Below are 14,704 nucleotides of genomic sequence, written 5' to 3'. Positions count from 1 at the left end.
GATGCAGGGTATTGAAAAAATCAGCATTTATTGTAAGTCGCACTTAGATATGGATTTGTGGAGAGGAAATTTTATTGTTTGGTAATATACTTCTAAATTAAATGCATGTTGGCTGGAACGGAAAAATTAAAATAATAGAAATTTGTCCGTTGAATTCAACTATTGTAAAACGAATCTTCCTTCGAAAACACATCATGTTACATTTTGGCTGGAATGGAAAAATGGAAGTAATACAAATTTGTCCGTTGAATTGAACTATTGTAAAACGAATCTTCCTTCAAAAACTCAAATATCCATTAGAAGTTAGCCAATCACAGTTTAGGCACACGTGGGATCACGACTCACGCTCTTCCTTAAAACATTGTATAGTTAAGGTATCGATATTGTACAAATATCGAAGTCACTAATAAATTCGGCTATAAACAAACTGCAAAATGTCTCGCAGTTGTTCTGTGCATAACTGCAAAAACAAAGCAGAGGATACCAAATTATGTTTCTTTCGGTTTCCAAAAACTGTTAAAGCTCGGGAAAAATGGATACATTTTTGTCGTAGCGAGGCTCCAATCAATATGAGAAATGCTCGTATTTGCAGTGAACACTTCAACCCGGCGGACATAGAAGGCACCTTGCAATGGGAAATGGGTACGCTAATATTATTTAATGTATATTTCTCGAAATACACAGCAATTTTGTTTTTTGTGATATTGCACATGATAAGCAGTAATTTGAGTTTCACATTTTAGGTCTACGCTCCCGCAGAACATTAAAGCCAGGCTCGGTGCCTTGTATAAACAGGAACGACATGACCTTAACAGGTCAGAAGCGCGAGGAAAGACTTGAAAGGCGAAAGAACAAACAGATTGTGGCTGAACTGCTAGCGAATGCTGAAAAGGATAACAGAGCGGGTCCCCCCGAAGACGAGTATGCTAAGGTCATGGCTGATACGCGAAGTTTAAAAGCACGAGATTTCAAGGCTCACGAACAAGAACCAAATCCATTGCAAGAACCACAAGTTGATCTACTAAGCGATAGCGACGACGTCGTGTCAGAAGCTGATGATCCAAATTGTACAGACGATGGGATCTTATGGCTTCAAGGTGTAAATGAAACAAACACAAAAGACAGTATTGAAATCCAGAACGACGGCGTTATAGCACAAGAAAGTAATACAAATCTTTTTGATGCGATACCGAAAGAGCTTAAACATGAAGTCTATATTGAAGATGTTGATTTTGAAACAAACAATATTAAAAAGTCCAACAATTATACTGACAACCAACAACTGTGGCATTCTGTGGATCACTCTAATTCAATCAATAAATCACCATGTAATGATGTGATAATTCTGGATATCTGTGAGAACACTAAAACTGAGAATACAGTACTTGAGGATGCTAAGTAAGGCCACAATAATAATTATATATGTATCTTTGGTTTTATATTAACGAAAGTATTAATATTGTTGTTATGGCAGATTTAAAAAAAATGATGTTGCTACAATATTTTATACCGGAAACGAAGTAATTGACAACATGAAAAAATGTCGTATATGCGATCGGCACTTTATTGCGGATGGCAATGCAAAGGATCTTCTCGATGAAGCTAATAATGCGCTCCTATATAACATTGAAGCGATAACTGGGATTATGGTAATCATCAAATGGATCAAATGTGTCACGTAAAGAAAAATAATTTTAACTTTTGCAGATCCAATTTATGGAGGGACTTCCGCATTATATTTGTTCAGGTTGCTTTTCAGATCTGGACAGAGCAACTGTTTTCAGAGACAACTGCATACGAAATGAAAGGATTTTGCAATTGTACATTAAGGAGCAGCAGCAGAGCTCACAGCCAATTGAAGTCATAAGTGAAATCGATGACTCTGATGATTTTGAAGAGTTTATACAACTACCAAGAGGAGAGCCTACTGAGGAAGATTCCGAAGGATCTGTCTATAGTTGTATTGATTTAGTTAATGCAGATGAAATCCAGGTAGAAGGTAGCATAAACCAAGAAACCAATATGGCAAAAAAAACTCAAGCAACGATCAGTATCGATGATCCTATTTCTGCAGAGTTGGGTAAAACAGATTTAAATAATTTATTACACGAAGCAACTAGTTTAGAGGATGGTGAAAAAATAACCAAAAGAGGAAGAAGTAAGAGGGAAGGTGAACGCCCTAAGAGAAAACGCAAGCCGCGGGAGCGAATGCCACGCAAGCTCTTTACTCCTGAGGAGAGAAAACTCCGAAGATACTTGCAAAATAATCATCTCAATATTGTATGCGATATTTGTGGTCATATCTCAAGCACTCGTCATAACTTTAACATGCATAAGTTACGACACACAAAAACGAAAAATTTTGCTTGTTCTGAATGTCCCATGAAATTTTACAACAATTACATGATGCAATTACACGTAAGAGTGAAACATAAAAACGAAATGCCTTTCAAATGCCGTCATTGTGAGCTAGCATTCAAGGATAATACCCGACGATATATACATGAAAAGTAAGTTATGGAGTACCATTAAAATGTAATAATCATTAGACACTCGTTTAATTTAGAAAGATTCATGGAGTAGGTAAACCAGAGGATCCACCAGTGGATTATGTGTGCAAGATTTGCGGTCACATCTCAAGCACTCGTCATAACTTGAACATGCATGAAATGCGTCATACTGGCATTAAAAACGTAGAGTGCCCCGAATGTCCTATGACATTTTACAACAACTACCTGATGAGGATACACATACGAGTGAAGCATAAAAACGAAAAGCCCTTTAGTTGCCGTCATTGTGACCTAGCATTTACTGATAATGTACAACGGTATAAACACGAAAAGTGAGTTGTTGAATTACAAAAAATAAGCATTTAATCATTTAAACGACTTTTTTTTATTCAAGGGCGCACCTTGCTGAAAATACAAAAGCGAATTCATTTAAAAGTTCTACAAAAAAGAGAGCAGAAAGTTGATACAGCTTGAAAAACATGTTGGAGCACAAATTATTAAGCGAATATATGAGTAAAGGCTAATTTTGTATTGCGTAGAAATATTGAACACCGATATGATTTACCGCATCTTCAATGAAAAACCTCATCTGTTTAATAACCTTAATTGATTTTAATATAAGCTTTAATTTATTTAAGTTTAAGCATACTTCTATAAAAACTCGAATTAAAAGTAAGAGCTTCAGCACATATACGAAACAATACCCAGAAGAAATAAAAGAAATAATTTTTTAATTTAATGTTCATTGATTCGAACGAGTCTAATGCTAAAGAAAACGAAAATTTTAAATAAGAGTAATCGTCTTTTGAATTGGGACATTTATTTTGGGTTTCACACGTTTTTCCTAATTAAATCTTTTGTAACGTCAACCAATGCACCAATTATCTTACATCGGATCATCAAAAAAACATCGAAGCAGCATAAATATCGGATGTATCGATGTTGTTGCATCCCTACTGTGCCGTCACAAATAAAATATTGTTGTAGGAGTACGGTTTTTTTTTTGTAAAATGCCTTGGTGCGCCGTTTGTAATTGCGACAACAAAGCTAAGTTGGACGATAGGCCACAAAAAAGTTATTTTGGCTTCCCAAAAAACAAAAAAACCTTGGACCAATGGCTAGAGTTCTGCGGCAGCAAAGTTGAAATAAACCCAAGAACAGATCATATTTGCAGCGATCATTTCGCCCCAGAGGATATACAAGGCACTATGCAATGGGAAATGGGTAAGAATTATTAACTGTTGGACGGTAGCTGCACCTAGAGACTACATTAATAAAAATAAAGGAAATTAATTAACGGCAGATCAAATGATACATGTATAGGATAAGAGGATACCATTTCTAATATAAACTGTCATATAATTATACTATAATCTCTTATTTGTAGGACTGCTCTCTAAGCGAACTTTGAAGTTAGGCGCAGTTCCCTGTGTTAACAGAAACGATATGAGCTTTGACAATCATAAGGAAAAGTCTGAACAGCACAATAACAAAAGGCTGGTTGCTCAGCTGCTGACCAAAGCTGAAACAAATAGGCCAAACAGGCGCTCTAAAACACGTGCATGCACAACAAGCATTCCTGAACCAAGACGTGCAGACGAGAGTCATAAGTCACTGGAAATTGTACCAACTTTTGTGGAGGAAGTTTCCGAAGATAGGGAGAAAACACGAAGAAATACTAAGGTAGCATCTAAAATAATACCAGCCATCCAGACTAACAACTTACAAGAAGCTGAAATAAATCCTTTGGAAGAGATGCCACTGGATGTTGCAATCGATGACGATATGTGTGAATTTAATTCCGTTTCTGTTGCGGATTGGGCAGATAGTCCTCAACAGCTAAAAGAAGGAGAGATTAAAGAAGCTGATCCCAATATTATAGAATTCCATGCATTGAATAGTGACAAAGACCCAAGTGAACAGAAACTATTTGAAAATAAGTGAGTTTAAAAATGTTTTGCATTATGAATAGAACATTTAGTCACATATTCAATCCTAATTACAGTTATCCCAAAAGATCTAAAACCTCATCAGTTTATGGCAACAACAGAAATATTAATAACGTGGATAAATGCCGGACATGTGATCGTTATTTTGTCGCCGATGCGGAAACCAAGGATCTTCTTCATGAAACTAACAGAGTATTATTATATAACATAAAAACGATCACAGGTATAACGGTAAGCAAAAAATGCTGTTCGTTTAATGCTAAATTTCAAACACCACATTTGGGCCTTACAGCTCCGACTGTTGGAGGGTCTACCTCATTACATCTGTTCGGGGTGCCTTTTAGACTTAGGCAGAGCGATTGCTTTTCGAGAAAATTGCATACGAACCGAAGGGACTCTAAGACTGCAATCTGCACATCTACAAAACTCGCAGTCAACTGAGGTCGTAAGGGAAACCAGTAATGATGATAGTAAGGAATTTTTTAAAATAGGAGTGGAAGATTCAGCGGAAGTTTATTCTGACGGAGTTTCCGACTACGCCAATGATTCAGATAATTCATGTGGAATTGAGGTAGAACATACCGTTAAGCAAGAGAATGCACCAACCAAAAAAGTACAAAGCGGACATATTGATGATCCTCTTGGTATGGGATTGGATGAACAACATTTAAAACGAAATGTATGTACAGATAACGATTCAAATAAAATTGTTGAAAAAGTACACCAGGAGAAACGTAGGAAAATTGAGGGCAAGAGAAGACGGCTCCAAAATCAGAAAACTCAAAAAATAGTCTGTGATATTTGTGGTTACGTTACAAAAAGAAATGATAACTTCAAAATGCATATGCTACGTCACACCGGTAGTAAAGACTACCAATGTCCAGAGTGCCCTGAGAAATTTTACAATAACTACTTGGTGCAGTTGCACATACGAACTATACACAAAAATGAAAAACCATTCAAGTGCCGTTACTGTGAGAAAGTCTTTACTCAAGCCGGCTCACGAAATTATCATGAGAAGTAGGTTCAATTTTATTTATAATGTTATCAACATCTATATTAATATTTACATTTATTTCAGAATGTTACATCCAACAAAACATCTAGCAGACGAGTTGCCGTCCGAACCACCCGAATCACAAGTCCAATTGCCCTTTTGTTGCATATATTGCGCCAAATCATTTGATACAGAGTATGCCTTGGAGCATCATGTTAAATTGCACAATACTGAAACACCCTTTAAGTGCAATTATTGCGAGCAACGATTTGCTAGCCATATAGACGCTAACAAACACGAGTTGACTCACAACGAGAAACCGTTTGTGTGCAATATATGCTCGAAAGGCTTCTCTTATAAGGCCCGCCTTGAGTATCATATGACTATGCATAGTGGAGATCGTCCATACAAGTAAATATTTAAGTTATTCTTTAACTACAAATTTGTTTATGAATTTGTTCCCTTTTACAGATGCGAGACATGCAACGTCGCCTTTCGTCGACCAAACAACTTGGCCACGCATAATCTATCTGTAACCCACGAGCGAAACCTGAAAAAAACCGCTAGTGATTGTCCAGAGGTCACGTGAGAGTATGACGTCCAATTAGAAACCTATAAATGCACCAAATCATGCAAACAAATACAAATTTAATAGCAAATTTTAAACTAGTATCATAAACATTTCTAAGCGACAGAATCAAAATAAAAGGGTTTTATTATAGAATGCAGATGTTTCTTGTTTATTCAATAATTAAACAAGAATGATTTGCTAGAGTCGGGCGGGCCCAACTATTAAATAACTTGTACTGTTTAATATTTTAATCAAATTGAAAATGAAAGAAAAGAAAAAAAAATCAATTAATAAAATATAAAACTAAATATTTCACACATATGTAAGTGGACACATAAATTAATGTACTCTATAATTTACATGAGGTGCATAAAAAAAAAAAAAATTGTGTACTTTCTCGGATTTAGGAAAATCCTGATACCAAGTTGGTCATTCTAGCTCTTATACTTTCTGAGATCCTTGTGTATATCGACTCGTTTTATTATACTGGTCAAGAATATACATACATGCATACATTGTGAGATCTGTTACATCTTCTTCTGTGTGTTACATACATTCGCACAAAACTAATATACCAGTGGGTGCAGGGTATAAATAGTATGCCACCGGCATCCGGCTAAGTTTATGAAAATATCTTCCTGTCACTAGTCACATATCGAGTACAAACGGGATAGTCGGGGTATCGGATTGTACACATCTAAATAAGCATCGAAATCAGCTGTGGCATCAACAATGGATTCTGCCACAAAAAATAGTGATTTTGTAAAATGCCTCGGTGTGCCGTGCACAGTTGCGAAAACAAAACAAGACTATGCAATAAGCGAATAAGTTTCTTTGGCTTTCCAAAAAAGAAGCAGGTTTTGAAGCAATGGCTGCAATTTTGTGATAGCGACGTTGAAATAAACCCAGGAACGGATTATATTTGCAGCCAGCATTTCTCCCCAGAGGATATACAAGGTACTATGCAATGGGAAATGGGTAAGCAGAGCAGTTTTCTATGTGCTTATATATATGTACATAGTAATATATTTATGTGTGTATTTTGGATACTGTTGAGCGTAGATTAAATAATGGCTGAATCCTTATTTCTAGGGTCACTATCGCAAAGAACATTAAAGCCGGGCTCGATTCCCCGATTTATTAGAAACGATATGGACATTTTTGATCAATCGTGTGAAAAAGTAATGGGGCATCGTAATAACAAAAGGAATGCTTCTCAAAAAGGAAAGCGCTGTGTAAGCCGCGCCAGGAAACGTGCTACCACAACAGATATAAACCTTAGAGGACAAGAAACTGAACTAATCTTGGATGAGTCGGTAGAAGAGAAGAGGAGGAAACGCGTAAAGTGCAGCTCTAAAAAACATACTTTGAGTTTACCAAAAACTAAAATAAATCCATTAGATGAGATGCCAGTAGATATTAAAAGCGATGGAGATGCCATAGAACTTGATCAAGAATTGGAACAAGTTATGATAACAAATGCTGATCAAAACGTTACAGAAATATTTTCGTCGGATAATACAAACAACAAAACTGAGGAAAGCATATACAAAAGGGAAAGGTGATAAACTGGCAGCAAATATATATTTAAATATATTTAGTTGTATTATATGATTTCTGCAGGATAACTGAATGTACATGTCGGATTTGCAATCGTTATTTTTCTGCAGATGAAGATGCTAAGGATCTTTATCAAGATTCGAGCAGTTACCTGCTATATAACATCGAAACCATTTCAGGGGTTATGGTAAGACAAATTAGTACTTAACTTTTGAAGTTTAAATACAATTAATTAAAAATGTTAAAGATACAACTGCTGGATGGACTACCCCATTACATCTGCCCAAACTGTCTTTCAGATTTAGACAGGGCCACTACTTTTCGAGAGAACTGTATAAGAACTGATCAAATTCTGCAATTGGAAAGACAACAGCAGCAGGACAATCCACACATTATTAAAGACAATGCTAAATTGGATGAGTATGGTGATTCCAAAATATTAGTACAAATAACCGAAAGCTCTACTCCGGAACTTACCGCTGAAGTATTTACCGATTATGTTAATGATTCTGAAAGCGTTTATGGAGCTCAGGTGGAGATTGGCGAAAAGCAGGAACCTCACGCCGCCCATAAAATTCCAGAAGGAAACAATTCCAATGATCCTCTAAGTGTGGGGTTGGGTGAACCAAATTTAAATTCATTAATTCAAGAGGCGAATGGTGGAGCAGAAAAAGCAAGCCCAAAAAAACGCATTAAAAAAGCCGCAAAGGAGGATAAATGCATTCCAAATCAAAACCATAACTATAATCAAAAGATTGTATGCCATATTTGCGGTTACTTTACCTACAGATCAGGAAACTTCAAGGAGCATATGTTGCGCCATACTCGCACGAAAAATTTCAAATGCCCGCAGTGTCCAGAGACCTTTTACACAAACTACTCGAAACAATTACATGTAAGAGTAAAGCACAATAATGAAAAACCTTTCAACTGCCGCTACTGCGACAGAGTATTTACTCAAAGGGCCTCAAGAAATTATCACGAGAAGTAAACGCACTTTTAATTGCATATTCTTCAAATATTGCTGACTTTTGTCTGTTTCAGAATGTTTCACGCAACGAAAAAGCTAGAAGAGGAAAAGAAAGGACCAGTCGAGCCTCAAGTTGAGCTGCCACATTGCTGCATATATTGTACCAAATCGTTCGATACGGAGTACACGCTGGAGCATCATATGAAAGGGCACAACACGGACACACCATTCAAATGCAAACACTGTGAGGAACGTTTCGTCTCGTTTATAGAGGCCAACAAACACGAATTGACTCATAATGAGCAACCGTTCGTGTGTAATATTTGCTCGAAAGGCTTCTCCGGTCCAGCTCGACTTCGGTACCATATGGTTAAGCACAGCGACAATCGACCCTATAAGTATGTAATATGCAAAGCAACATACATATTTCTATACATAATTTTAATTACTTTTTTTCCTGGCAGGTGTGAAATATGTAGCGTCGGCTTTCGGCGGCGATATGATTTGGATACACATTTTGTATCTCTAACGCATGAAAAGAAACTCAAACAAGCAGCTGGAGGCGGCTCGAAGGTCACATAAGCTACATTCTTTTAAAAGACAGTTGTTATATAGTTGCTTTTGAAGTCAAAATGTCCGTTAAAAGTAATTAAATTGCACAAGCCGGTTTGAAAGCATTCTCGGAATCTTTTTATTCCGCCGTTTCCTCGTCACAAACTGTGCCGGGTGTGTTCATTCCGTAAGGTCAAGTCTCTCTGTAAGGTGAAGTCTGTTCCTTCACATTTTGGTATTGTTAGTATAATTTTAAAATGTGAGTCATAAAAGGACTTATTCACAAATGCTCAGTATATTGAAATTGGGCACAAACAATTTAATAACGTTTAAGGAAAATCTACTGTGTACAAAATATATATGTATGTATATGCCTCTGGCTACAGTTTTGTGTGAATCCTTTGTGGTCTTATCTATCTTCTTCTTCGGCTGGCTTCCAGGTACTATCGATTCTATCGGCATCATTGTTGGAATTGTCTGAGAAATAGCTTAGAGCAGCTACCACAGACTTCGGTGGTATATTAAACAGAGGGTGTGTGGGTAAGAGTTCGTTAATAGTGTCACCCAACACTTGTGGAAATCGTGCGGATTCCGAGTGCTGTGCTATGGAAACTCCACTGAGTGTGTAGCAAGTGTGATAGAGATCTTGTGGTCTGTACAAAATAGAAGCAAGAACTAATGATATACATATTACAAAATAAAAATGCTTTAAACACAACTCACTTGCCGGGCTTGTCAATTAGACCGCCATTCTGTTTTTGACAACAGAGTATGATATACTCCTGTAAGGCCTGCACATCAAACAGTGTGTGCTCCATGCTTTTGTCCGTGCTGGCCAAAGTGGCCTGTGTGATCGGAATTGTGGCGCCTACCCAGAACGAGTAGCAGCCATCGACCAGTTTATTAGTGCGACCCTGGAAGCCACCTTCATAGCTCATTTGACGGGACAAGGTCCAGTGCAACAACGCCTTCTTATTGCACTTGTGCGCCTCGTTGAGCAGTGCCAAGCCGGCAATACCACAGAAAGTGTAACCGCCGTGTGCCTCTAAGTCTGGGGCACCTCCGAACCCACCTTCGTACGTCTGGCAGCGCGCAATCCAATCGCCAGTGCCAGTAAATAGATTTTTGAGGTGTAGCTCGGGAACATTCAGCAACTTAGCACAAGATATGGCACAATAGGCACCACGCACATCCGTCTCACCATCAACGTGCAGGCGAAAAGAGCCATCGGAATCACGTACGCTGTACAAAAAATTCACCAGCGAGTCCCGATCAATGGCACGATATGCTTTCTGCGTCCCAATAATGCACAGACTGTTGACGGCTGCGTATGTCGGCGCCAGATGAGCATATTGACCAGGTCCGCCACCGAAGCCCCCCGCAGGAGCCCGACACCTGTAAATGCCACAGCGATTTATTAATAGAAGCCATGCAAGCGCTCGTACGTTTTCTCATGACCCACTTGGTTAGAAATTCCACGACATGGTCGAGGGTTTGTTCATCGAATGTAAAGCTCAAAAGCTGCGCTGCCTGCAATATCCAGTAGACACACCAGGGTCTGCTGCTGTCCAGGCACTCGTAGTTAACCGGCAAGTGACGCAGCATGAGATCCAGGTAGTGCTGATGCTCGATGCGGCTCAGTTGCGCCACACGTGGGTTTAGGAATTGCATCTGCTGGAAGCGATCGTAGCATTTTTCCACGGAGTTTTCGGTTTTTTGCTGGACACACAAATAGATGCTGAGCCTTATTATTGGGGCGGCACATGCTTACTGACTGCTCCTCACCTGCTCCCTGGATGTGGTGGTCGAGACCTTTTCGTCATCGCACTTGCAGTTTTTTAACTGAGCAAAGTCCCGAAATTCCAGCATTTCGTCTGGGAACCACATAATAGTGACTAACTTTGAACAGTTAGTGTTAAAAGTTTATTTCAATGTTCAGGTGTTATCTTAGTTCGCTTATGAGCTAGGGATGAACGATACTATAGCGCTCGTGACTTTGTCCGATTATTTGCTTACTTAATAATGTTTTTTGTACTCGTGACGTCAATCGTCAAACCAGCCCGAAATGTTTATAGATTTGAATCCGTTTAAGCACTAAACTATGTTTCGACATACGCATTTTTTCAAATTATTTCTTGGTTACTTTATAAAATGTTTGTTCTATCAACAAATTTATATTTGTAGTATCTTGCACAGAAATATGTTGAATTTCACAAGGATCTTCTGATTATGATTCTTTCATTAAAACAAGTAAGAAATTGCACAAAATGATGGGTGTCTAATACAAGTTTAGGTCGGAATGATATTTGTTACATCCATAATGACAGTTTTATGATATTACTAACGAAAACCCATACAGGATTTAATTAGCTGCGCGATTGTTTTCTGTTTTTCATAACTCAGCACAACGAAAGCCTAGGATTTTTCAGATAAACAATAAAGTGTGCTACATCAGCAGATTAATAACTAATTCCATGTTAACAGTAGAAGGTTTGAACATTTTAATGGCTTTTATTTATAATATCGAATTTTTACATTTATCTTTGCGACATTAAGCTTTCTTTTGTGATGACTTCATATCGATAATCGGGTTCGCGAGGTGTCAGTTTTTTAGCCACATGGGTGGAGGTTTCCCTATATCTTTTGGTTTTTGCCAGCAGCTCTATAAAGACAAAAATGCCAAAGCAGATGATGGTATATGTGCAAATGGTGGCCACAATCTGAAACATAATGACCAATGAGATCTGAAACATAATATTCGGTAATAAATGTCGTTTATTTCGTACCTAAAAAATGTAACTCACAATGAGTATGCATTCCACAAACCCAGCAATCCACATTATGAGACCTTGATCGGAAAGCTTTGTCCACAAGGCCGACGATTTTGATGTGGAATTTGGTTCGGCATTTTCAGTTGAAGTGTCAACTTCATTCTCGTCATCATTAGAGTCCTCGGACCTCAACGGGCTGTACCAATCGTAATAGAATCGCTGTAAGAAGGATAGCCTTTTGTGTCTTTCGCTTGCGGACCGGCTTTTTTTAACGTTCTGCGCATCTGTTGGGCAGGCCGCCTCCTCTTGTAAGTGTTGAAAGCAATTCCTGAAGTCCACGAGGGACATCTTGCCTGCAAATTTGCATTCTTTGGGTCGCGCTTCTGCTCCTGCTGAAGCTGTTTGTTTTTTGCTTTTTTGTTGTTTTTTTCTTGGTTGTTTTTTGGCAGGCTTTGGTTTTTTTCCTTGAGTTTTCTGCTGAGGGCCATGCTGGAAATAGGAAATCAACTCCAAGTAATTTCAATTTGTTATAAAACTTAGTTTATAATCTAAAATGGCCCCCATTGGAAAAATGTGTTTTATGTTTTTAAAATTCAAACTCTATATACATACATGAGGGTTAGGGTAATAATTAACAATGACTCAAATTTAGAAATAATTTCAGATAATCATCTGACAAAAGATTATTTCAATTTAAAAAAAAAATATATATATATTATATTAATAAAGGTTTAAAAAAAAAGCGCTTTACGACCGACCGTTTGCGCTATAACTGTGGAAGGCCCCGGCGAGATTCGAACTCACGATCTCCTGTTTACTAGACAGGCGCTTTAACCAACTAAGCCACGGCGCCCACATTTGCGTTGTATATTTAGCTTGTACTTTTACAAAATCCAGCACCAGTGTATTTTGATTAAGGCGCCATCTGGCTGAAGTTCATATAGTTTGTCAATAGTCGGTAGGTGGCGCCAAAAGCACTTTTAGTTGCAAGCAATAACTTATTAACGAGTCTATCTGTTCAGATATGTAGATATACAAAAAATATACACCTAATTTTGTTTTTACACGGTCTTTTTTACACTATTTTGATATAACACGGTTTGAAAATTAAAAATTGCAAAAACCAATCACCTATTTTTGCATATGATCAATGTCTTTGTTTACACGGTTGTTTCTGGAACCAATCTACCGTGTAAAAACAGAATTTAGGTGTATATAAATATATATATATATTGTAAACATACATATATATATTGTAACCAATTAACAGTCTGTCGTTTATGACTTATAAGTAGAACTTTAAGCAAATAACAAATAGTTTCATACTTTTCAAAATGTGTTAACATACCTATTTATGTACAGTTGTATGTTAAATAAAATCGGAAATAAAATTTGTAAAAAGTGGTCGGTATTGGATGAGGTAGTGGAGCGTTGGGAAACATATTGTACTTACATATGCAGCATTGCTAGGACCGCGCAGCTCCAAATAGTTGTCATCAAATTTTCCCGCTTTAAGTTGTTCTATTTCTTCTTCAGTTACGATGAAATTCTTTTCGACGCATTCATTGGCAAAGGGATCGTAAAGCTATATAAATATATACATACATATTTATATGATTTGTGCAGGGATTCAATAATGCTGGTTTACCGTTTCAGGGTCCGAACAAGGGGTTACTGGTTCACATTCCTCAGATGTATAGTTATAGAAACTACGCCGACCAAAATAGCGCTCATCGCAATCGACGGGCGTGCAATTATTAAAATAATCCTTGTCCCAGTTCCTGCAGTCCACAAAGTCCTTATCTGCGATTTTAACAGATATGTTAATAGAAGTTCACTTTGATTTGAAAATACATAAAGCACGGACGTACGTTTTCGGAGGGAACGCCTGTTGGGATCCAGGGTTTCAAAACGTGTATCGAAATACAAATATTGCTTGGTGTTGGACACTTCGTTGTTGGCATTGGAAGTGCTGATGATGATTGGACAGAAGCCAACACGATTATATAGCGACTGCAGCAGAATAACTAATTGAGACATATGTTTTCTTTCCGTTTCTGCGCACGTACTTACCGTAGTGGGCCAAATTAGCGATACAGTTTCGGTCTTGCCAGGCTCTATTGAACCAAAATCCCCGCCATATATTCGACTGGCATTGAACTGAGCCCCCTTTGTGGTATTAAGCGTGCAAGTGCCATCCGAAGTCACAACAAATTCCAAGGTTTCCCGTTTGCCCGTAGTATTATTAACATTATTGCTTACGGTCAGATCTATGTATAAGTATATAAATATCGAAATAAATGTAATCTCAACAGTGAGCGTTCTGTATTAGTTCACCAACCAAATATCAGACCAATATCGTGCTCCCTCGGAACTCGCACAATTACTTTCGTAACACATAGAGAGGCATACGTACAGATCAGATTGAGCACCAGGAAATTAAAAAAAAGTAGTCCCTTTAACATGTTGACAGGACGAGTAATGAAATAATTCGAGTTACTTACTAACAAAAGTATTGAACAAAGTGTTCATAACAGATCATATTGAAACTTATTCAGAGAGTTTAAATATTCACTAATTATTCATACAAATGATGTGTGTGAATGCGTGCAACGAATTTCGTGGCATTCGTAAGTAGATAACAATTCACCATTTACGATTCATTCAAAATTGGGTCACCACAACAAATAGTTCATAAGTATAATTATAATTAATCGATATAATATCGATATAATATTGATAAAATTGTTCAGAGGCATTTGTGTGTGTTATCTGAGATGATGTAAATTTTTTTAAAAAAAGGAAGCTTAATCTTAATTCAAGA

General features: G+C 37.5%; 5 protein-coding genes and 1 non-coding gene across 7 annotated transcripts; 3 read left to right on the top strand and 3 right to left on the bottom strand.

Moving 5' to 3' along the window:
• The first annotated feature begins 466 nt into the window (after positions 1–466).
• LOC115625606 (zinc finger protein 711-like) lies at positions 467–3,102 on the top strand. Its single transcript, XM_030520740.1, has 6 exons — positions 467–642; positions 744–1,398; positions 1,475–1,649; positions 1,708–2,510; positions 2,567–2,842; positions 2,905–3,102. Exons 1-6 carry the CDS (start codon positions 570–572, stop codon positions 2,972–2,974), a joined length of 2,052 nt encoding a protein of 683 aa, XP_030376600.1. The 5' UTR covers positions 467–569; the 3' UTR covers positions 2,975–3,102.
• Positions 3,103–3,524: 422 nt separating this feature from the next.
• Positions 3,525–6,115, top strand: LOC115625608 (zinc finger protein 37-like). Its single transcript, XM_030520743.1, has 6 exons — positions 3,525–3,734; positions 3,898–4,450; positions 4,516–4,690; positions 4,752–5,479; positions 5,541–5,867; positions 5,928–6,115. Exons 1-6 carry the CDS (start codon positions 3,719–3,721, stop codon positions 6,043–6,045), a joined length of 1,917 nt encoding a protein of 638 aa, XP_030376603.1. The 5' UTR covers positions 3,525–3,718; the 3' UTR covers positions 6,046–6,115.
• A 625-nt stretch (positions 6,116–6,740) lies between these two features.
• On the top strand, positions 6,741–9,478 carry LOC115625607 (zinc finger protein 2 homolog). 2 transcript variants are annotated; one of them, XM_030520742.1, is made up of 6 exons: positions 6,741–6,984; positions 7,120–7,588; positions 7,651–7,774; positions 7,835–8,574; positions 8,632–8,955; positions 9,022–9,478. In XM_030520742.1, the coding sequence occupies exons 1-6, from the start codon at positions 6,795–6,797 to the stop codon at positions 9,137–9,139; spliced, it is 1,965 nt and encodes a 654-aa protein (XP_030376602.1). In that variant the 5' UTR covers positions 6,741–6,794; the 3' UTR covers positions 9,140–9,478. The 2 variants fall into 2 exon arrangements, with proteins under 2 accessions (XP_030376602.1, XP_030376601.1); XM_030520741.1 differs by having other exon boundaries at positions 6,741–7,005.
• LOC115625609 (protein farnesyltransferase subunit beta) lies at positions 9,400–11,057 on the bottom strand. The gene is made up of 4 exons (XM_030520744.1): positions 10,895–11,057; positions 10,572–10,828; positions 9,833–10,504; positions 9,400–9,762 (listed from the first exon to the last, which is right to left on the bottom strand). The coding sequence occupies exons 1-4, from the start codon at positions 10,994–10,996 to the stop codon at positions 9,519–9,521; spliced, it is 1,275 nt and encodes a 424-aa protein (XP_030376604.1). The 5' UTR covers positions 10,997–11,057; the 3' UTR covers positions 9,400–9,518.
• A 568-nt stretch (positions 11,058–11,625) lies between these two features.
• Positions 11,626–14,345, bottom strand: LOC115625377. Its single transcript, XM_030520414.1, has 7 exons — positions 14,222–14,345; positions 13,954–14,150; positions 13,752–13,893; positions 13,529–13,683; positions 13,334–13,465; positions 11,902–12,369; positions 11,626–11,853 (listed from the first exon to the last, which is right to left on the bottom strand). The coding sequence occupies exons 1-7, from the start codon at positions 14,343–14,345 to the stop codon at positions 11,647–11,649; spliced, it is 1,425 nt and encodes a 474-aa protein (XP_030376274.1). The 3' UTR covers positions 11,626–11,646.
• On the bottom strand, positions 12,660–12,733 carry Trnat-agu. Its single transcript has one exon. It is a non-coding gene; the product is annotated as a tRNA-Thr (tRNA).
• Positions 14,346–14,704: the final 359 nt, after the last annotated feature.

Source organism: Scaptodrosophila lebanonensis, unplaced genomic scaffold (assembly GCF_003285725.1).
Source record: "Scaptodrosophila lebanonensis strain 11010-0011.00,11010-0021.00 unplaced genomic scaffold, SlebRS2 tig00000072-arrow-pilon, whole genome shotgun sequence".
Classification (NCBI taxonomy): Eukaryota; Metazoa; Arthropoda; class Insecta; order Diptera; family Drosophilidae; genus Scaptodrosophila; species Scaptodrosophila lebanonensis.
The sequence above is the reverse complement of the archived record's forward strand: the minus strand, read 5'-3'. Positions and strand labels throughout refer to the sequence as shown.